Source organism: Drosophila mojavensis, unplaced genomic scaffold, assembly GCF_018153725.1.
Source record: "Drosophila mojavensis isolate 15081-1352.22 unplaced genomic scaffold, ASM1815372v1 contig_80, whole genome shotgun sequence".
NCBI lineage: Eukaryota > Metazoa > Arthropoda > Insecta > Diptera > Drosophilidae > Drosophila > Drosophila mojavensis.
This window is the reverse complement of record NW_025318906.1, coordinates 10,729,555-10,750,280: the sequence shown is the minus strand read 5'-3', so window position 1 is coordinate 10,750,280 and position 20,726 is coordinate 10,729,555. Positions and strand designations below refer to the sequence as shown.

Below are 20,726 nucleotides of genomic sequence, written 5' to 3'. Positions count from 1 at the left end.
CTTTGCATTATTAAATACAGTATATCGTTATCGTTATCGCTCATCCACATGTTAGGTTTGTTTTGATTCGACTTGAAACATATTTTTAATGAAAAATGGCATACGTTGCGCTGAGCGAGGCAGAGAAGACTTTTATTTTACATGGCGTTGAGGTAAGGGCTTACAAAATTATTTATACTTGATATAAAGTATTTGTATATACTTGCAGGAGGATTTCCGCTGCGATGGTCGTTCGCGCCGCGATTACCGCCCAATGGAACTGGAGACTGGCTTGGTCAGTAATGCAAGTGGGTCGGCACGTCTACGTTTAGCGAACACAGATATTCTGGTGGGCGTTAAGACTGAAATTGATGTGCCCAATCCATTAACGCCCGAGTTTGGAAAACTAGAGTTCTTTGTGGATTGGTAAATGTTTTCTATATCAATTTGATATTTGTATATTCAGCTTTTCGATTTGTCGCAGCTCTGCGAATGCCACACCAGAATTTGAGGGTCGCGGTGGCTCAGACTTGGCACAAGAGCTGATACTTTCCCTGCAGAATGCTTACGAATCCCCGTATGCCTTTGATTATCGTACCTTGTGCCTCATACCGGGTCAGCAATGTTGGAAGCTTTACATAGACATTTTAGTAAGTTTAATACTAGTATATACGTTTTATCTAATGTCTGCTTTTCAGATATTGGAATGCGGTGGCAATTTGCACGATGCCGTTTCTCTGGCAGCCAAGGCAGCGCTCTATAATACAAAGCTGCCCCGGGTAACTGCCACATTGCTGGATGCAGGCGTCACGGATTTGATTATATCGGATAATCCCTATGATTGCACACGCATTGGCATTGATGCAGTGCCTCTGCTTGTGACCGTATGCAAAATTGGTGACTATTGTCTGGTGGATCCGACAGCCGAGGAGGAAGTCTGTAGCACTGTTAGCATGGTTGTATCCGTATCCATGCGTAACAATGAAGGTAAATACTATGACTATATTGAAGTGCTTCCCTCTTTTACACCCTCTTTACCTGCAGCTTATCTGTCTGGCACACACATGACTGGAGGCGGCTCCATGCATAGGGATACTATGCTGAATAGCATACAGCTTGGTCTCTCCATGGGCGAGCAGCTGAATAATCTCCTCGTGACGATGCTCAAGCTGGAGGAGGAGCGCGTGGGGCCCAAAAGGCCCAACACAGTTGGTTTTCTTAAATAAACGTCTCTTAATATTACAAAGTTTATTGAATTTACTCCATTTGACTAAGAATTGAAAGGATTTTCTCTATTTGCTTAAGGCTTAATTCAATTAGATTACGGCACAAATACTAATTCCGTTTTTTTGTTTGTTTGTTTGCTGTGATAGGCTTCTTTTCCTTTGGCTCAGGCTGCTTGCCCGCTAGGAAAGATGTTAGCATTTCGCTAATCTCTGGCATATCATTTGTCATCTGAGTAGGAAGAACAAAAAATGAATTAGTTTTAAGCGTATATAGTTAATATATTGTCTTTACCTTAGGAAATTGCATATTTTCAATTTCCTTCTTCGTCTCTGGGTCGTTGATCATCTTTGGCAGCACCAGCATAAGCAACAAGGGCAGAGCCATCATTAGCACCATAGGGCTAAACAGGAAGTCCGTAATCTAGTACAAACACATGGAAGGTTGCTAGGTTATTAAATCTATGTCATCGATAAGATGTACAAACCTTCCATTGCTCGCGGGTCTGGAAATACTTGAATCTCATAAGCGGCTTCATCCTGAGTGGATAGGGCACTTGGACAACCTGCGCTGGCTGCATGTAGTTCACTTTACGCGCACGGAACTTGCCCTTGGGATTGATTTCAACGCGCACTGGCTCATAGAATATGTCCGGATGATAAACGTCCAGCACATAGCTACCGGAGGGTACGCCGCTGATTATGAACTGTCCATCCTCGCGCACAAATCCCTTGTACTCGCCGTTGTTAATGCTCACGGACAAGTCCACCTGCCATTTGTTGCTATTGGGCAAGGCAACCGCATGACCCTGCTGACCGAGTCCGGGTCCTACATCGGGAGCGTATACTTTGCCCTCGATTGTGTAGTGACCAGATACTTCCTCAACCAGATCCTCCTGGCCAATTACCACTTCGCTGCTACTCAAGGCGATGAGTGCCGCTATTATTAATAGCTTATAACACATTTTTAAATTGTTAATTTCCGACAACTCTAATTGAAAAATTTTTATTGGTGCAGAAAAAACACATCAGATGTTCCTGGTCATTGCTTATCGATAAGCACTGGCCCACATTTATCGATAGCGTGCTTTAACTGGTATGGGGTATTTAAAATTCACCATCAACAATGAATTCACCTCTGTCACATACAGCATGCGCCTGCCCAATTGGAGCATTTAATTGTCAGTTGCAAATTTGAATACAAGGCGCGCAGTCTTGTGCGCGATAGACACGGAAAGATAAACAAAAGCCGTGTATTTGGCTTTGACTTAATTGAAAAGTCTTAACATAAATTATTGGTTAGTGGTTATTATTTGATAAACAAGTTTTGAGTTATGTACATATTTGCAAAAAGTGCTAGTGCTGAATGCTGCGTGTTCTAGCTAATAAAATTTTAATTAAATGGAGTTATGCATGCGTTTTGTTTTGAGAGCATGCATACGATATGCAAATACTTTTGCTGCACTTAATTTGAAAGTGAAATTAAACTTGAAAATTATAAGCTCTAAGCCGCACCCAACGCAAAACAATGATTGTGGAATTTGTGCTATAAACCGATAACTTGTTTCAAGTTTAGAAGACAAACCTGCGGCTCAGTTCATTTACAAAAAAGAAAAAAAAAAAATAACAAAATTCCACAGTCGCAGTTGGCATAGAGTGTGAGAGACTCGCGCGAAAAAAGACAAACAACAACAATGAATGAATATATACATATATGTGTATATATGAGATGGCAATAACAAAGTTGCTAACAACAAATCTATGTTTATACAATTATGTCGCATGCTGTTGTGTGGTGGCTACGGTAAATGTGTACTGGAACCGGTTTCCAGTTATGCCAGCCAATGATGCTGTATGTGTATATTTGTGTGTGTGTGTGTGTGTGTGTTGAGTGAGTGAATGCACAAGTGTTCGATAACGCAACAACAAAGCTCTGGGGCCAGCAGCTGTCTCAAAGATTTGAGCAGAGCTTGCTTCAATGGCAATAGCGTGTACATACATATGTGTATGTGTGTGAGTTTGTGTGGCGAATTAATGCATAAGTGTGCAATAGCGCAACAGCGCAGCTATTCGGCCGGCAGTTGTCGAAAAGATTTTTCTCAGCCCACTTCAATGGCAAATGCATTCTAATACAATGGCACATTATTAATGAAACGGTCTTAAATGTATGCATGTGTGCATATTGGCATACAGATGTGTACATAAGTGTGTTTGTGTTCAGTGCATGCAAAAAGACAATAATGTAAACTGATGGCAGCTGGTGCTCATGCTGTTTCTGTTACTGCTGCTGCTGCCGTTAACTGATGTCAAGTGTCGCGCATGCGCCGCTGCTGTTTGATGATGTAAACAAGGCGTAACAATAAAAATGAAGTGCACAATGCACAAAAAGCTAGACAACGCAATAAAAAAGCAATTGAGAGGGCGTGCAAGAAGCAGAAGGCAAACGTGTTTATCTGCACTCTGCTCTAGCAAACAGAGGAGTGGAAGCGAACGTGACGCTTTCCATTAGCAATTGGCACACTCCCCAGCACACACACACACACGCCCGCACACACACACACACACAGAGAAACAACGCACTTCACAACACTTGTCGTCGTGTCAACGTTGTCGTTGTTTTTGTTACTTTACACAATTCCTAAATTGCTGATAAATCACAGCCGCTTTCTATTTACAAACCTTTACATGTTTGGCCAATTGTTTAGCAAATCAAATTAGGCGCATTAACTGTCTTTGCTCCACTCTTTAATTGTCTTTTATACAAATATATTTATGAATAATTATATATGTGTGTACATACATTTTGACTTGCGTTCTGCTTCCAATATGCACACACGTATGTCTGTATGTATTCATGTGACGTCATCTAATTGCAATGGCAATCGAGTTCCAATAATCGCTAGCGGTATTTCCAGTTTTTTCCAGGCACGTGCTGACATACATATGTGAATATATATGTATATATCTAGAAGATTGTACACCTGTTAAGCTCACAGCCTAGTTTAGTTAATTGCCACACGCATAGCGATCTTTCTTTTTGATTGTAGGGTATACGAAATTTTCTTAAGAAACTTTAAAATGATATGAGGCATTCATTGGTATAAGATACGGAGTGTCATGAACTAATCTAGAAAAACCTTTAAGCTATTATAGTTGATTAGCGTAAGACATATAAGTAATATACACTTCTTTAAGGTATTACACATATATCAAGACCCTTGTGGAAACAGCAGCAAAAGTCATGTCAAGTCAATTTTGTCCATGTTTTTTAAAGATATACCTACTCTAGTGTAAGGGTATACTATATTTCACTACCTTATAAACTTAGTTCATGAATAAAACTAGCATGGACTACCCTACAAAGACGTTATCTAAAGTTGGTAATCGTTATCAATGATTAGATTTCTATTTAACGCATTATCGTTTAACCGCCTACTTAAGTTTGTTCAACCCACAAAACACATTTCGATTCTCATGTTTAGGCTATAATTTGATTAATCACAAGTCATTGCCCAAATTACTCTAACCCTATTTATTGTATATGTACATGTACATAAAGGATAGCATGTATATGTATAGACGATAAATCCTCTTAATGATTTACATATTTACCTCAACTCACCTGAGTTTCATTTCCATTTTCCCACTGTTATGCGGCCTATAAAACTTAATTTTTATTCAGTTCACTTTTAACCCAATTGCAAGTTGTGGCACGCGATGTCCAAGCCAAGATTGCGTCAATGACCAACATTTGCCTAGCTGGACAATGCCCAACGCGACGACCCCACGAATAGGGGTCAAAATAACGTATAGCTGAGCTGCCAGGCCTGCCATGGGGTCAAAGCAAATTGATTGAAAATTACTGAAGTTGACTACAGCAAACAGAGAGAGAGAGAGAGAGAGAGAGAGAGGTAGAAGGTCTATATGCAAACAGAAAGAGAGAGTGCCAGAACAAGCCCCCAAGATAGATACTAAATGATAGTAGAGCGCCAGACAAGTTATTACAGTTTGTGGAAGTGGTTTCGGTAGGAACATTTCCTTTTGCTTGGTAAAAGAACGTATCGCCTCTCAATCAAATATGTATTTTTAGTCGTTAACACTTTTTGCGTATGACTCAAAATGTAATAATAAGTAATGGATGGGTACATAACCTCACACTGTGTATGCATAACCTCAAAAAAAAAAAAAAAAAAAAAAAAAATCAAAAATGTTTAACATTTCCTTTGACACGAGACGCGGCGCATTGCGAATGTTTTCGAAACCAATTAGAGCTCAGCTGTCAACTGAATGTAATTCCAAAGCTTAGCTTTATACAGGTATATACAGGTGTGCATATATGTATATTTGCCACATAAGTGCTCAGGTCGGTGAACACTACGAAATTGTGATTGGCGTCAAACTGGCTTTAAGCAAGGGCATGGGCCTGTCATGTCTTGTCTTTTTTTTTTTTTTTTGGATCAGCTATAGACAATATGTGTAGCCCCTATATCAACATAGGTATATATAAACAACTAAGCACGCATAGCGCTAAGTGCCATAATAAGCCCACATTATGTGCCATTGTGTTGCGTTTGAATACCCTGTGAATAGTTAGTTTTTTATATGGGGTATAATTGAAATGTAAATAGGAAATATGAAATGTAAATATGAATTGAAAAGAATAGAAGTACTTCTATTGCCTCTTAATTTCTAGACTAAATTACTTTCATGATATGTTCCTTATTATATTCATTCCCAGGGTGTATAATAGTCGTTCAATCTGGCCTTGCGACACTCTTACTTTTCACTGTTTTTCTTGCAAGTTGCAAACGCTTAATCAGTTTGGTCTCACGTTCAAAACAAAAAGCTGAATTCCATCATGGACTCTATTTGAGGCCAATGCCCAGGCACACACACACGCACGCCTATACATACACAGAAACACACCCTCACCCAGAAATCTACAAACGCCAGTAGTTGTGCCAAGAATTGTATGCCAAATAGTTATAAATTAAGTTTTGGTTAAGTGAAATTTTCGTTATTCGCAGTTTTCACTTTGTGACCTTAACTGAAAGTCCCCAGACCCCACGGGGCGTGAGCTGTGGCTCGTGAGCCACCTCAAATTCAAAAGTGAATGCATTTATTAACTCGGAGGGATTGTAATTCAAATGTATTATATTTTAGTTAAAGCAGTTTAAATGAATGATCTGTTCTCATTGAATGCGTAAGCTATCAAGGCCTTGCGCGAGGTCTCGACTTTTCATTTAGAGGGCTTAGCTTTACGTCTTGTTATGGAAATCGTTGAGGCAGCTTAGTATGATGAATGGATTGGTATCAAGACTTATTGACTTGTTACTAATTTCACTTAAAAATCTTAGTGTAATTATGTAGGGTAAATTTTTGTATATTGTTATATTCAAATATCTATAGAGGTTGATAGAGAATATTTATAAATAAGGTATTGCTGTTTTTTATTTATTTTTTAATCATTAATTTTATAAATATTAATTATTATAATTAATTCAATAATTTAAGTCTAACGGTCGGGCACTACAAAGCAACAGCAGCTGAGTTGATCTCTTTCTTTCTCCTATTCGTCCCGTGTTTGAGTGTATGAGAAATCATACGAGGTTGTTCCTATACAGTCTTTCATAACTAAAAATCCTAGTCTCATATATAATACCGAATATGAGTAAACTACTTTCAGTTCTTGGAAAGGTCATATTTGTCATGCATATGAACACATGTTTATGATCGTCTCCCTGTTTTTCATTTGATGCCGTTCCGAAGGCTCACTGCAGGGGTTTGAAGAGGTTCGCTGCATTTGAGGAATGACATTTTTTATAGCTTAGAATTATGTTTCTCGGATAACACGTTTTTACTATTCTTATTTATGTCAAGTGTTTATGCTTCAAAACGAATAAGAGATCCTTTCGTCTTTTTTTGAGAGATTAAATTTTCTATTTAAGCAAGAGCGAATACATATTCTGAGATAGATTTAGTAAAATTAATATATGATGTACTTCATACACTTTTGAGCTACTATTTCGAGCTTTTCATTAGACTCCTTTCAGAGCTTAAATACGTTTTCATATTACATAAATATAAACTCTACTCAGCAAATTATTTATAACAGCTGCAGTTCCGGGTATCTGCCGACTAGCTCTCCCACTGACTTGACTCAACTTAATCCCACTTGATTGATTGATATGTTGGCCATTCAAACTCATTTGGTTTTTGTAAATGCTACACTTGCTCTAGCATTAGATAGATCTGCTAGTAAATGCGGCGCACATAAGCATAAAAATGCCTTAACTTTCAAGGTTTCGCTGAAGTTCAATGTGAACAACGCCCATTATGCGATTCGAGCGCGACTCGATTTCATTTCGAATAATTTTGATATTTTTGTATTACCTTAAATGTGCGTTAAACAATGAATGTCTCAGATTTGTGGCTTTGATCCGTGCATTTCAATTAACATTTGTCGAGCCACCGCAAAAACAATAACAAATAACATTTGTTTAAGAAAAGTTGTACTATATATTATAGTATTAATACAATGCTCCCATATACACACATTTATATTTGTATGTATACCGTATGTACATACAAAAGCTCAAGGTTAATGCGCATGCGATTTGTTTTTAATTCAAGTTCAATTCGCATTCTTAAATCTCTCCCCCTCCACAGCGGTCAACTCCTACCTGTTCCATTGCCAGTTGTTGGGGCGACGACGTCATCATGTCCGATGAGTAGGCGCTTAATTAACATGCTTAGCTCATGCTCTCCCACCGATCGAGGTGCTATAAAACCTGAAACACTCATCAGCATTGAGTTGGGAAAAAACCAAAACATTAACCCATTCACATAATACATTATATGCTATGGCCCGTTCAGCTCTATCTGCTATGTTTATGCCATGAAATTTATGAAAAGTTTTGTACTTTTCAGGAAATTTAATAAACATGTAATGTATATTTATTAAATATATAATTCAATAGGTTATTCATTTTGCCCTTTGCATCATTTCGACAGTTAGATTGGCTGCCTGATAAAATGTTGTTATGCTAATCAGATAACTAGAATATTTGTGATAACTATTTTTACGACATATTCTGATTTGAATAATTAGCAGCCCATAAATCTATGTCTGTTGTGCATAGACAAGCGGAGCAAATGCTAATACCCAGAGATGAATGATACTATCAATATTGATTTAGGAGTTAACTATAATATAGAGTTTTCTTCAAAGTTAGCGGTTGCTTCATCTCACATAACTTTAGCTCGGTCTCATCTAGCAATTGCAATCTGGCAGTCAGTTAAGTTGGCTGTGGCAAAATTGCTGCCCGTTAAGTTGGCTGCCTCATGGCAATTTAGCCTTTTTATAGCTAAATCTGTAAATGAAGACCGTAGCTCTATACATATTTCAAATGCCTGAATAATTAGCAATCTTTTGTCTTTGGTAAGTCTAAATATGGTAAGAGTCAACTTATTATATTATGAAATGACTTAGTATTAAAGCTAAAATTCGTTAGGTTTTGATTAATTTAAACAAATTATGTTGCAGAGACTTAAAACAGTTTCTTGCTTACTTTTTACTGAGCTTAGCTAAGTTATTCGTGTTGTTGCTGGTTATTAATCCGAATTCATGGCCAATTTGCGTTCAAGACATTTCCAAGTGGGCTCAACTCTTAGTCACGACAATGGGAAAAGACACGTTCTGAGTCATGCGCGACAGGAATCGAAAGTTTTGAACTAAAAACACACACAAAAAGAAAAACTGCAAACTAACCGCGTAATAATAATAAAACTAAAAATATATTACAATTAGTCATAATTAAACAATAATTTTAATTGGCTAATTGATAGGGCTGTAAGCTAATTACTTAGCCGCTTATCGCAACGGCTACGTATACAAATATTACGTATACGCAACGGAGCATGGCTAAAAACAAAGAGCCAAATGTTAATGCCAAATGTAATGACTCTGTGTGTGTGTGTGTGTGTGGGTGTGTGTGCTTGTGCGTACTCTCTTTTAGTTGCTGGCTATGTAGTTGACACTATCAGCAACATCGATCTCCATGCGCCGCCTTATCAGGCCAATGTGGCATATGCTCATGATATGCTTAATGCACTGCGACATAATTTGTGTTATGTAGCTAGAACCCTGTTCTTAATATGGCAAAAATAAACATTTTTCATTTAATTCAAGTGAAAAATGCGGTACTTCAAGCATAATTTAAATGAAAATAATATTAATATTTATAATAATAAATATAAATATATAAACTAATTATATCCCCATTTTGTAGCACAAATTAAACAAAAAATTATTTAACCGCTTTTATTGTTCTTAAAATATGAAGAACAAAAAATATATATTTTATTTTGATTTTCTTTATATATACAAACATATTTTTTTTATATATAAAGAAACCCAAATAAAATAATTTTATAAATAAATTGAAATATAATCATATGTTTATGCCTAAATGGAAAAACATATTTACATATATGTATATATAATATTTTTATATATTTTTTTAATTTAAAATATTTTAATTTATCTTGTTTATGCTTAAATGTTTTTTTTTTTTTTTTTTTACTCCGTACATATTGGAAATGGAAAATAAGGGTATCTTGTGTTTTTTTTAATACTATTTTTTTACTCTTATTTATTTAGCTTAGTGTTTTGTTTTTTTTTTTTTTTTTTTTTTGACTTGAGTTAAGAATCACGTTTTGCCTTCATATAAGAAATAGCCATTACGAAAGTAGTTGGCAAACTTTATGTAGATTTTTTGCAATTAGTGCTGATAAAAAAACATACTTTTGCTGTGCTTGTATGTGTGTACGTATGTAGTAGTATATTGCGAGTACATGCTACGATAAGCACACGCATCGCGGAATGCAATTATGATTTGCCATGGTAATTAAACAGTCAGCGAGTCTGTCTGGCTGTCTGTCTGTCTGGTTGGCTGTCAGTCACTGAGTCAGTGGGTAGTAGTAGATGACATAAAGCACTTGCTCAGGCGGGGACACGGTTCGCCAGATTGAGAAGCTAATGATGGTCTCCACTCCAACTCTAACCGACAGGTGCTTAAAGATGTCATTGTCCACGCTGGCGTTGGATTTGTTGGTGCGCAAACGCTGCTGGCTGCTCGTTGCGCTCGGCGCGCTGCTCAGCTGCGGCTGCCACTCGGTGTGGGCCTTGCCTCAAGGTGCACCGGAAACGGTGTGCGACACAATGCTGCCGTTCCATGCCGGCGGCTCGGTGCTGCCAGAGAACAGCGTCTCGCCTTTTAGCATCGAGACGTCCAGCTCGGTCGTCGGCCAGGGTCAGACGCTGCGCATCGATGTGACCGGCGCGCCGGCGGGTCTCAGCTTTGGCGGCTTCATGATCCAGGCGCGCAATCGTAATCCACCCTACCAAATAGTCGGCCAGTTCAGTCCCAGCCGCGACGGCACCGTCAAGCTGATGAACTGCGAGAACTCCGTCAACAACTCCGCCACGCACAGCAATGCCGGACCCAAGCCCCAGGTCAGCATCGACTGGCAGTCGCCGGTCGACTTTCTCGGCCAAGTGGTGTTCAAGTAAGTGATGTATAAGGCTCTATGATGTGTGAGATTGTCACTGATTGACGTATTGACTAATTGACGTTAAAACGGAATTTTAGTAGGCGACTTAAAAAAACTTTTAATTAATTTTGTGATTGAATGATTAACTGACTGAGCGATCGACTGACAGATCGACAGACTGATTGACGGACTGATTAGCTGCCTGATGAACCGACTGATCAACTGAATAAATGATGGACAGATCATACAGTGACTGATTGACAGACTGATTGACGGACTGATTAGCTGTCGGATTGACTGACTACACTGACTGACAGACCGATAAGCTGCCTGATGGATGCCTGATTAACTGAATAAATGATAGATCATACAGATCATACAGTGACTAATTGACGGACTGACTAATTGAGAGACTGATTGACTGACTGATTAGCTGTTTAATGAACTGACTGATCTAATTGGAGTTGCTAATTGACTTTGGTTTACTCCCTCACTCTCTCCCTCTCTACAGCGCCACAGTTGCCCAGTCGTACAATCAATTCTGGGTAGGCATACCCTCGAATCCCGTGCAGGTGGTGCGACGTGATGTCTCGTCAGCTGCACCACTGCCTACGCCCAGTTCGCCCAACAACAACAACAACAACTTTAACTATGCCAGCACCCGTTCACCCTACGTGCCGCCCAGCTATGTGGCGCCCAATGCAGTGGCGGCCAGCGAGGATAGCTTCTACGATGGCTGTGGTCAGAGCAAGAACTGCTTTGGCTTTCCCAATGGCTGTGTGGCCACCAAATCGTGCACCTCCGTCTCGGCGGTGACGGTGCGTGGCGACATCTATGAGTTTGAGCTGCGCTCCGGCAAGGGTAAGTGCTGGATGGGCTGCCCAATCCCAATGAAAAGCCTTTTAATGTTTGCTTCGGTTTCCAGGCACCAATGCCGCCTACGTGGCGCTCGGCCTGTCGGATGACGCCAAGATGGGTGAAGATCTGACCACGGAATGTGTGCCCGAGAATGGACGCATTAATCTGTACTCCTCCTACACATCGGCGAATCCCTACAGCGCCGTTCGGGCCAATGTGGTAGGTGCAGCTGCTGCAGCTGGAAGGATTCGGTTAGTTGATATATACGAATTCTTTTGGGTTGCAGCCTCAGAACTCGGCGCGTCTATTAAATGCATCGCTGGTGGATGGCGTCATCTATTGCAAGGTGCAGCGTGAGCCACTCACTGTGGTGCAGGGACGCAGCTTCGATTTGCGAAACGGCGCCTACCACATGCTCGTCGCCTCGGGCAGCGGCCTGAAGGAGAACAGCGTGGGCTACCACGACATTGGCCGCCTGCCCTCGGGCAGTCCCATCAATCTGGCCGTGGTGCAGGATGTCGGTGGCTCCAGTCAGCTGCTGGTGCGTCTGCATGGCGCCTTCATGATCGCCGCCTGGATCGGCACCACCTCGCTGGGCATCATCTTTGCGCGCTACTTCAAGCAGACGTGGGTGGGCAGCCAGACCTGCGGCAAGGATCAGTGGTTCGCCTGGCATCGCATGCTCATGGTCACCACCTGGACGCTCACCGTGGTCGCCTACATTCTCATCTGGGTGGAGCTGAAGCGCGCCGTCTGGCATGCTCACTCCATAACGGGCCTGATCACGGTCATCCTTTGCTTTATACAGCCCATAGGAGCGCTCTTCCGTCCCGGCCCCAATGACAAGAAGCGTCCCTACTTCAACTGGGGCCACTGGCTGGGCGGCAATCTGGCGCACATACTAGCCAGTTAGTATATATATATAGAGAGAGAGAGAGATGTATATTTTAGGATGATCTGATTAACTCCCTTTCATTGCAGTTGTTGCCATTTTCTTCTCTGTGAAACTGCCCAAGGCGGAGCTGCCTGAGTGGATGGACTGGATACTGGTTGGCTTTGTGGTCTTCCATGTGCTCGTCCACCTCATCTTTTCCGTAAGTATGGGTTGGCTGTCGCCTATCTGGGTTGGAGTCCCCTCTATCATCTGTCCCCAGAGCTGTATATAGCTGTAGGATTTAGTGTGTTCGTCCCTCGCATTGACCGTTGTACAGCGATTGTTGTTAAATGTTCATCCATTTTGATACTAATTCATCGCATGCTTCGTCCGCCCCAGTGAGCCAGTGGCTACGTCCAATTAATATGTAGATCTACTTGTGCATTAATCATTGGCAGATATCGGGCATCGCATCGGATCGCCAGCAGAGCCAGCGCATCAACACGTTCCAAATGGGCGACATGACCCACCATCAGCAGCACGCCATGCGCAATGGCATGAGCATGGAGCGCAAAATGGATGCACCGGTAAGTTGAAGACTCTCTCTCTCTGGTCTTCTCTTCCACAGTTCTCTTATGCATCTCTTTTCTTGCAGTATGCGGCGCTGCGCAAGGGTCTTCTCGGCGTCTACAGCGTGGTCCTCATCCTGTTCGTCGTGGTGCTCATTCTGCTCGTGGCTCTGGCGCCCATTGAGAAGCTCTTCGAGTAAATCAGGCAGCCAGCTAGGATTAGACAAGCGCTTAACAATCTCTGCTTCTACGCTCAATTGTTTTATAACATATTATTTTTTTATACCATGTGTAATTCGTTCCCGTTTTATGTTGTTATGTGTAAATTAAGCGCAAGAGTGTAACGTTTCAGTACATGTATATAATTTATTATTGATAATGTAAAACAAGCCAACTTAAATGCGTTTCCTTCAATGCTTATCTAACGCTAACGCTAACTCTATTTGAAGAGAGAGACAGAGTGAGGAGAGAGAGATATTGAGAATGTTGTATATATGTATGAGTGTGTGGGTGTGTGTGTGTGTGGCAGGAGAGGCCTAGATAAGTGGGGGTACCGCGAGGGGGCGACATACATACATATACTCTGGCAGCCTGTGCTACTATTGCTGCTTCCTATACTTTTAGTTTCAATTTTGTTTACTTTATAGTATTATTATAATTGTAAAAAACTTTTACTCTTAGTTTGCCGTTCTCCTAGATGATGGATGCTAAGTATGCTTATTTCATTTGATTTTATGTTCTTTATGTTTCTCAATTATAATCTGGCTGCTGTTTTCCTTTTCTTCCACTATTTAAAGTTAACATAAAGATACAAGACTCAATTTTTTTTTCAATTATTAATGAAGAACTTAAACCCAGTAATGTGAACGAACGCTTTAAACGCAAAACGAACAGAATCAGAATCAAAATTAATTATATCATAATTAATTTCATAATCAAAATCAAAATCGCTCCTCCAATATAACCGTTTCCTGCGGATATAGTTTGAGCGTTTCCAGCGTTTGCCCAGCGTCGATGGACGTTAAGTCGCGTCTCGGCCAACTGCTAATGACCTTGTACTCGTCGATCAAAAACCCATTGGCGGTTATAAAGTTCAATAGATCCTGAACGAGAAAACAAATATATAGTATATATATACATACAGATAGTCCATTAGATCTTACCTGCAGTGTGTCCCGTGTGAAAAAGCGACGCTCCAAAAATTCTCCCGTTGGCTTTCGTACGCGTATTTTGGAAATGTTTGCTTCTTGCTCGGCAGGCTCCTGAGGTAACGATTGTGTAGCCTAATACATATAGAATATGCAGTTAGTATATGCCAGTATATATATATAGAGTATATTAGTTTGTCTTATTTACCACTAATCTGATGGACTCGCGCCTAGCGTCTTCTTCGGCCTGTTCGGATTCAATGCGTTTGCGTTCGGCGGCCTGAGCGGCCTCCTTTTGGCGTTTAGCTGCCTCTTTGGCTATATCCGCTTGTAGCGTCTCCTCATATGCCATATCCTGCTCAGCCTTCACCTGATCGCGCGCAGCACGCTCGTTCTCCTCCCGTATTTCGCCCTGCAGCTGCTCCTCATACATAACCGTTGTCTCAATCAGGCGCGATTGCAAATCAACCAGACCAATGTTGCCTGTGGTTAAGAATTTGATATGAAATTCCACTCACAAAGTCGTGATTAGGCAAAGGAACTTACCATGAATCACAGATAAGACCTCGCATGTTTGTCGGCCCTCGAGGCGACTCTTGCCCACTAGCATCAGGGCGGGCAGCTTGTCAAGTTTAATATTTCTGGCCGTTAAGGAAGCGTTGCTATTAATGCAGGCCGTCAACGAGGACAGAAACCTGGAACGCGCATAAAACATAATGCCAATTAATATGTGAATCAAATAATCCACTCAATTCGTATGCCTACATATCCTTGTTGCTCTCGTACGTCATGTCCCAGCCATAGAGCACAAAATTCGCCTTGAATGTCTGTATGATGGCCTCGTCCTTCATGAGATGATCACAGAATACATTTGTGAGTATGCTCTCGCCGTGATGTAAATAAATTGCCAGCAATTTTCGCTTAAAGGACAAAGTAAATTTAAGTTTTTTCGGCAACTTTTAAGAAAGGACTTGTTAGACTACCTCCTTGGCGGGCTTGTGACAGGCCAGCCGCAGCGCGTTCTCTAAACTGCCCACATAAAACTCGGGATGTGGTTCGCCAAAGCGTTGTTTATAATTTTCCACAAATTGTGCGGAGCCAGTCGTCTCATCGTTTGTATTGTTGGGTACTGCAGGGGAGAAATGGACAGTGAGAGAAGATAAGTTAAATTGTTGTTTCCATAGGGTTCAATTTGGGCTTACTTAGATGTCTGTTTAGCGGCTGCACTGGCGGAGAATCGGAGAAAATATACTCCGAATTGTTAAAGTCTGTGGCATCCTCGAACTCATCAGCTGAACTTTCACTGTCGAGAGCTACGATTTCTCTGCAGAGGCAAAAAGATGATTAATATATTTTGTATAAATATAAACTGAATATTTCGTACGTGTTGGCCAGCAAATTGGAATTATTTGATGATCGATCCGCAATGTTGCGTATTACAAATTCGTGCGTTTGCTCAATGCCCGATTGCTGTGATTAGAGAATAGACAAAGTAAATAATTATTTATACTATATATAGAAAGGTAAAACACACCGCTAAATTGGTATCATTATCACAACCGCTCGGCCAGCCGGACCATTCCTGATGCCTAACTGGTATATTGGTAATGTAGTAAACATTTGTTTTCAGTTCATGGATGGTGGTGCGTCCGGGAAAATTAAGTGTGAGCCTGCGAGCCTCTGTGCCGCCCTCTTCCACAATGTGCAATTTGTACATTTTATCCAATCGCTGTGTCACCTCATCCCTAATAAATAAATATATGTATACATGAGAATCGAGTGGAGTTCGACTGTGCTGTGGAGCTGTGCCATGCTTACTGCTCTGTGTCCATGAAACCATCATCGGTTAGATCAACAAGTATGAGGTCGCTAACGGGCGGTAAATCTAGATTGCCTAACTGCGTCTCTGGTATTTGTGCTTCGCTTGCTCTGGACGGCGGCCAGCCGCGTAAGGCCTGACGGCATTGTGGCATATTTGTTACGTCAAAGATCTTGCGTTTCAATTGTTCTGCCAGAGATGGAAGGTAAATCGAATTATTACTATTCCATTAAGAAAAAGTAGACAATTATTTACCTATGGTTGCGTTTGGTTGCATGCAAATTTTATAGAGTTGTTGGTTGAAGTGTATATTGAATGTTAGGAGATTTTGGTTATTATTCTGCCTGGGTGGATCCAAGTTAATGCTCGATGTCAGCTGGGCCAGCATTTGTGAGGCTATAATGGGAGACATACAAATATATATGTAGAGAGCAATAAACAATGGCCAATTCACATGTTTACTCACTTGGAAACAAGCGGGCACCTTGCGAGGGTCCAGGTTGCTCGTCGAAATTGAATGACCTGAAGCCATTGGAATTTGATGGTGCTGAGGCGACCGCCACCGGATCTGGCGCTGAGGGCTCCGGCGTGTGTATGGGATTGGCCAGTGGCGCATCATCGTGTGGCATGACGCGGCTGAGTGCCTCCTAAAACATGACCGAAACGAGACAACAAACAACGCAATTAAATTGGTACGCATTTGTATACTGTATGACGCACTTACCACTAGATCCCAATTGGACGACTCCAGGTGGGAGAAGGCCTCGCCAACATCCTCTATTCCAGTTATGATCTATGACATTGAATTAAAATGTAGTTTTGTTTGCATTCAAACTGATTGCAAGTCCAAGACGCAGACATCTACACATAGGCACATAAGCACACACACACATACGTGTACTCCCTTACTTGCACACACACACACAGAGTGAGACACACACAACACACGCATTGGAAATGTGCGCACTCAGCACTCGTTTGGGCCACAAATAATAACAGAAGTTTGCTGCGTCTGATGGTCAATTGATGCTGTATTTCTTACCTGGAAACTGGCCAATGTTTCTTCTTTGTCCTGGTTGTCCGACATTAGTGTATTTAATTAGTATTTCGAATTAAACTAAAGTACTACTAATTTTCACAAAGAAAAGACAAAAGACAGTCTGATGTAAAAAACATTCGCCTGTTAACGCAATGTTAACACATGTATGAGACTGTTAACTTTACATATGGTACGCTGCTCAGAAAAACAGCTTGGCGAATGCTAGTAAAATATGTGTATTTGGTAGGCACATGAAATGAGTTGTTTTACACTATTTATTTGTTGAATTCGCGTTAATTTTAGTTTTTTATTATTTCAGAACACATTTAATCAAAAAGCTTGCATAAATTCACTATATTCTGACTTTAATATATATGTCACTATTCAAAGCAAATGTTATTGCTTTTGACTTTTGCACAGCTGAGCTGCGTACTCACCAGCAGTACTTTCGTGATGGTAACCGGTCATCGATAACAATTTTCTACGTGTTAACGATTCTCGATGTTAATTTTAACGATAGTTTAGGCGCGATTTTTTCAAATGTTAAATGAGCAGTGGTAAATGATTATTAATGATTTAAGCCGAAATAAGTTGTTTTGATTGTATATAAAACACTGCTCATTGAAGTTACAGATTACATATAAAAAAACAAACAAACAAACAAGTACATTGCTTACTTCAGCAGAGTTGTATTTATTTATCTTAATCCTTTCGTCCATCAATGTAATGTATTCAGTTTTAAATTGTGATTAATATGCGAAACTTAATATTGCGTACCAGTGAGACCGCCCACTAGCACACTCGATATACCAAACAGGCGCTCAACGCCTACGCGTCGCACCGAACAAATATCAGCCAATTAATCTTCATAAGGCGAGTGAAATCAAAGAACTGAATGCGATGTGATTTCGATGGGGCCGGCAGTCGAGTCCGGCATAGATGCCAATTGGTGCTTCGAACAACATGTTGCTGTTCGCTAATATTTGTTTGAAAATCGCAACACTTGCCACAATTTGTGGCATCCTCGGCCAGCTGCAAGTGGCTGGTGCCGTAACAGCAGCCGGATCTGAGCAACAATTGCCGCAACGCATCCACAGTTTACTCCATCAATTATCCTGTGGCAGGAAACTCAATGCAAGCGCCAACTTCGCTTTGTTGTTGGCCGAATTTCTGATAAAGCGTAAGCCCAATGAACCGTGCACACATACATAAATATTTATGTGTGTGTGTGTGTGTGTGTGTGTGTGTGTGTGTGTGTATGTGTCATAAATAATCATTAATTTCGGCTTATGCCGCATAATTTTGCAGAGAAAATGAGATACATAACGCCCACACGATACGATAGACAATTATATTATCAACTGCTGCATAAAATGAATCAGCTGGCAAGCTGTAAAAATCCAGGCGAATTTAATCCATTGCAGGAGCTAAGTAAATGTTGTACAAAATTAATTAGACATTTTCTCTCACAGTTTCCCCGCTTATTCCACTTAGTTTTGCGAAACGCCTTTCAGCGCAATGTTTTGCTGCTGCCACCCAGCTTGAAGTAGGTTTGCATAATTTAGTCCTCAGGCTCTTTTATCTTGATCTCTTAACTACTTCTCTTATTTGCAGATATGGCGCACTGAATGCAAATGCTGAATATGAGCAGCTGGCCATGAGTTATGACAGCCTCGTCAGCCAGGGCTCGCCGAATAGAACGGAATCGGATCTCTGCATGCGTGATATAGTCACTCTGGATACGAGCCGGTGTAAGCTGAGTCTGAGCTGCTTGGACCTGCTGACCAGCGAGGCGCCAGCCTATGGCTATCAGCGCACTCATCAGTGAGTATATGAGTTCTAGTTCTATTGGACACATATACAAAACGAGATATTTGCTTATGGTATACACTGTAAATATTAATATTTATTAGCGGGCATATTGTTTGTATATTTCCTGTGCAGAGCTATTTTTTTTTACTATTGAAAGGACATATATGTATTTGTAGATTAAAAAAGATTCTATATTTAGCCTAGATATTATTATAAATATTTATTATCGTATATCACTACTTATACTAGATATTATTATATCTGAATAAGTATACTTATATATATTTGACTGACAGACTCCGATCTAGCACCTCTTACCTCGCTCTATATATATAATATACCTCTCCCATTTTCGAACTTTACAGAGCATATCCTATATAGAGTTTTATAGCACTATAAAGATATTACAGAGTTATATACTCCTGTTATATACCATTGCTTTCCCATTTACCAACACTTGCAGCGTATATTGGCAGTTAAGCATATTAAATATAATAACTTAATGGATTCCGTTGCTTTATAGGGTGCTTCTGCTCTACATGCTGCAGCATCACAAATGTGCCCCCCGCTTGAGCCCGCCCCAGCTGTACGAGGAGCTGGCGAAGGGACACTGCAATGAGATCTTAGGCGAACAAAATGCGATACGCAGCCTGGCGCTGGGCATGGGCAAGTACAAGGATCTCTATCTGGAGCAAGGTAAATGCCAGAGGCATTATTAGTTTTAGTATATGGGTCTAATGGATAATGATTAATTGCAGCAACTATTTGTGGTCTCTGGGGCTACAATGAGTTCCTCAACTGGCGCAATGTGATGGAAATCGACAGCTGGCAGAAGGAGGAGAACCAGCAGCAGCAGCAGCAGCAGGAGCAGGAGCTGCAGGAGGAGGAGAAGGAGCATATTAAGGACTTGTCGCTTGTGTTCTACATAAATGCGTTGCTGCTGCTGCATTAATGCTGATGTAATTTACTGCTGCTGCTGCTGCTGCTGCTGCTGCTGCCTCTGCTGCTGGCGTTGCTTTTGCTGCTTTTCTAATAACTGCTTGATAACTGAATAAAATGCAGCTTTATTGCTTTGACGATGTGTTGACAGGACGAGCAGTTAATACTTTTGTTATTGAGTTGCCAACGAGTGTGTATGTGAGTTGTTATTGTTGTTGTTGTTGCTGTTGTCAGGTGGCGACACATTTGTAATGTGACACATTAGTTGCGCCTGGCTGACATCTTGATGGATGCGGCGCAGGAGACGGCAACACTTTCCATTACAAAATGCTCGCATTGAAGTGGAATACTAATATTTGCGCTGACATACTCGAGCAAGGCGCAGAAGAGGGGAGGAGTGGGCGAGTAGGCGCTGGAGGAAAACATGGAAGCCAGCCAGGAGCATGGCTCTTGGATATTAATGCCTCATTTGCTGCAAGTGACGAAGTGGGGCGGCAGTTGCAGCACCCACTAAGCCTTGCACAAAAGACATAAAGCACACACACACACAGAGAAGGGAGAGAGAGAGAGGGAGAGGTCACATACAGAGACATTCACTCAGTCACCCACACACACATACACCCACACACAGAGACAACACTCCTGTCTGTGTGTCATGTCATGGGGTTTGCCCTTTTGGCCAGGCAGAGCCGCTGGCAAAGGCAAAGGACTTAGCAGCGCATTGTCAAAGGGTCCACGAATGGTGGGCGGGCCTGGTCATTAGCAAAGTTGACTGCCAGTGCAGCAACAACAACAACAACAACAGTAACTACAACAACATGTTCACATGGTCAAGTCTCAGTTACACAGCCCACAGGAGTTAGCAGCCTAAGCTCTTGCCCACACTTCAGTTTTATTTTGTTTTTCATTTC

At 41.1% G+C, this 20,726-nt stretch overlaps 5 protein-coding genes across 7 annotated transcripts; 3 read left to right on the top strand and 2 right to left on the bottom strand.

Moving 5' to 3' along the window:
- The first annotated feature begins 24 nt into the window (after positions 1-24).
- On the top strand, positions 25-1,225 carry LOC6579418 (exosome complex exonuclease RRP42). The gene is made up of 5 exons (XM_002005278.4): positions 25-152; positions 209-405; positions 464-629; positions 678-966; positions 1,024-1,225. Exons 1-5 carry the CDS (start codon positions 96-98, stop codon positions 1,203-1,205), a joined length of 891 nt encoding a protein of 296 aa, XP_002005314.1. The 5' UTR covers positions 25-95; the 3' UTR covers positions 1,206-1,225.
- LOC6579417 (ER membrane protein complex subunit 7 homolog) lies at positions 1,213-2,272 on the bottom strand. The gene is made up of 3 exons (XM_002005277.4): positions 1,691-2,272; positions 1,498-1,626; positions 1,213-1,434 (listed from the first exon to the last, which is right to left on the bottom strand). The coding sequence occupies exons 1-3, from the start codon at positions 2,165-2,167 to the stop codon at positions 1,315-1,317; spliced, it is 726 nt and encodes a 241-aa protein (XP_002005313.1). The 5' UTR covers positions 2,168-2,272; the 3' UTR covers positions 1,213-1,314.
- Positions 2,273-2,387: 115 nt separating this feature from the next.
- Positions 2,388-13,458, top strand: LOC6579416 (putative ferric-chelate reductase 1 homolog). Of its 3 annotated transcripts, none has more exons than XM_015163661.3 (8): positions 2,388-2,500; positions 10,275-10,772; positions 11,269-11,618; positions 11,683-11,834; positions 11,902-12,523; positions 12,597-12,709; positions 12,921-13,076; positions 13,145-13,458. In XM_015163661.3, exons 2-8 carry the CDS (start codon positions 10,285-10,287, stop codon positions 13,256-13,258), a joined length of 1,995 nt encoding a protein of 664 aa, XP_015019147.1. In that variant the 5' UTR covers positions 2,388-2,500; positions 10,275-10,284; the 3' UTR covers positions 13,259-13,458. The 3 variants fall into 3 exon arrangements, with proteins under 3 accessions (XP_015019147.1, XP_002005312.2, XP_032586485.1); XM_002005276.3 differs by lacking the exon at positions 2,388-2,500 and adding an exon at positions 3,507-3,544 and having other exon boundaries at positions 12,948-13,076; XM_032730594.1 differs by lacking the exon at positions 2,388-2,500 and adding an exon at positions 3,507-3,544.
- Positions 13,400-17,458, bottom strand: LOC6579415 (FAS-associated factor 1). The gene is made up of 14 exons (XM_002005275.4): positions 17,068-17,458; positions 16,750-16,818; positions 16,492-16,672; positions 16,281-16,421; positions 16,025-16,214; positions 15,741-15,951; positions 15,591-15,676; positions 15,409-15,530; positions 15,190-15,335; positions 14,972-15,126; positions 14,753-14,901; positions 14,415-14,689; positions 14,222-14,341; positions 13,400-14,161 (listed from the first exon to the last, which is right to left on the bottom strand). The coding sequence occupies exons 1-14, from the start codon at positions 17,110-17,112 to the stop codon at positions 14,000-14,002; spliced, it is 2,052 nt and encodes a 683-aa protein (XP_002005311.1). The 5' UTR covers positions 17,113-17,458; the 3' UTR covers positions 13,400-13,999.
- A 532-nt stretch (positions 17,459-17,990) lies between these two features.
- LOC6579414 lies at positions 17,991-19,979 on the top strand. Its single transcript, XM_002005274.4, has 6 exons — positions 17,991-18,244; positions 18,373-18,495; positions 18,559-18,610; positions 18,679-18,888; positions 19,400-19,572; positions 19,635-19,979. The coding sequence occupies exons 1-6, from the start codon at positions 18,004-18,006 to the stop codon at positions 19,826-19,828; spliced, it is 993 nt and encodes a 330-aa protein (XP_002005310.2). The 5' UTR covers positions 17,991-18,003; the 3' UTR covers positions 19,829-19,979.
- The last annotated feature ends 747 nt before the right edge of the window (positions 19,980-20,726 follow it).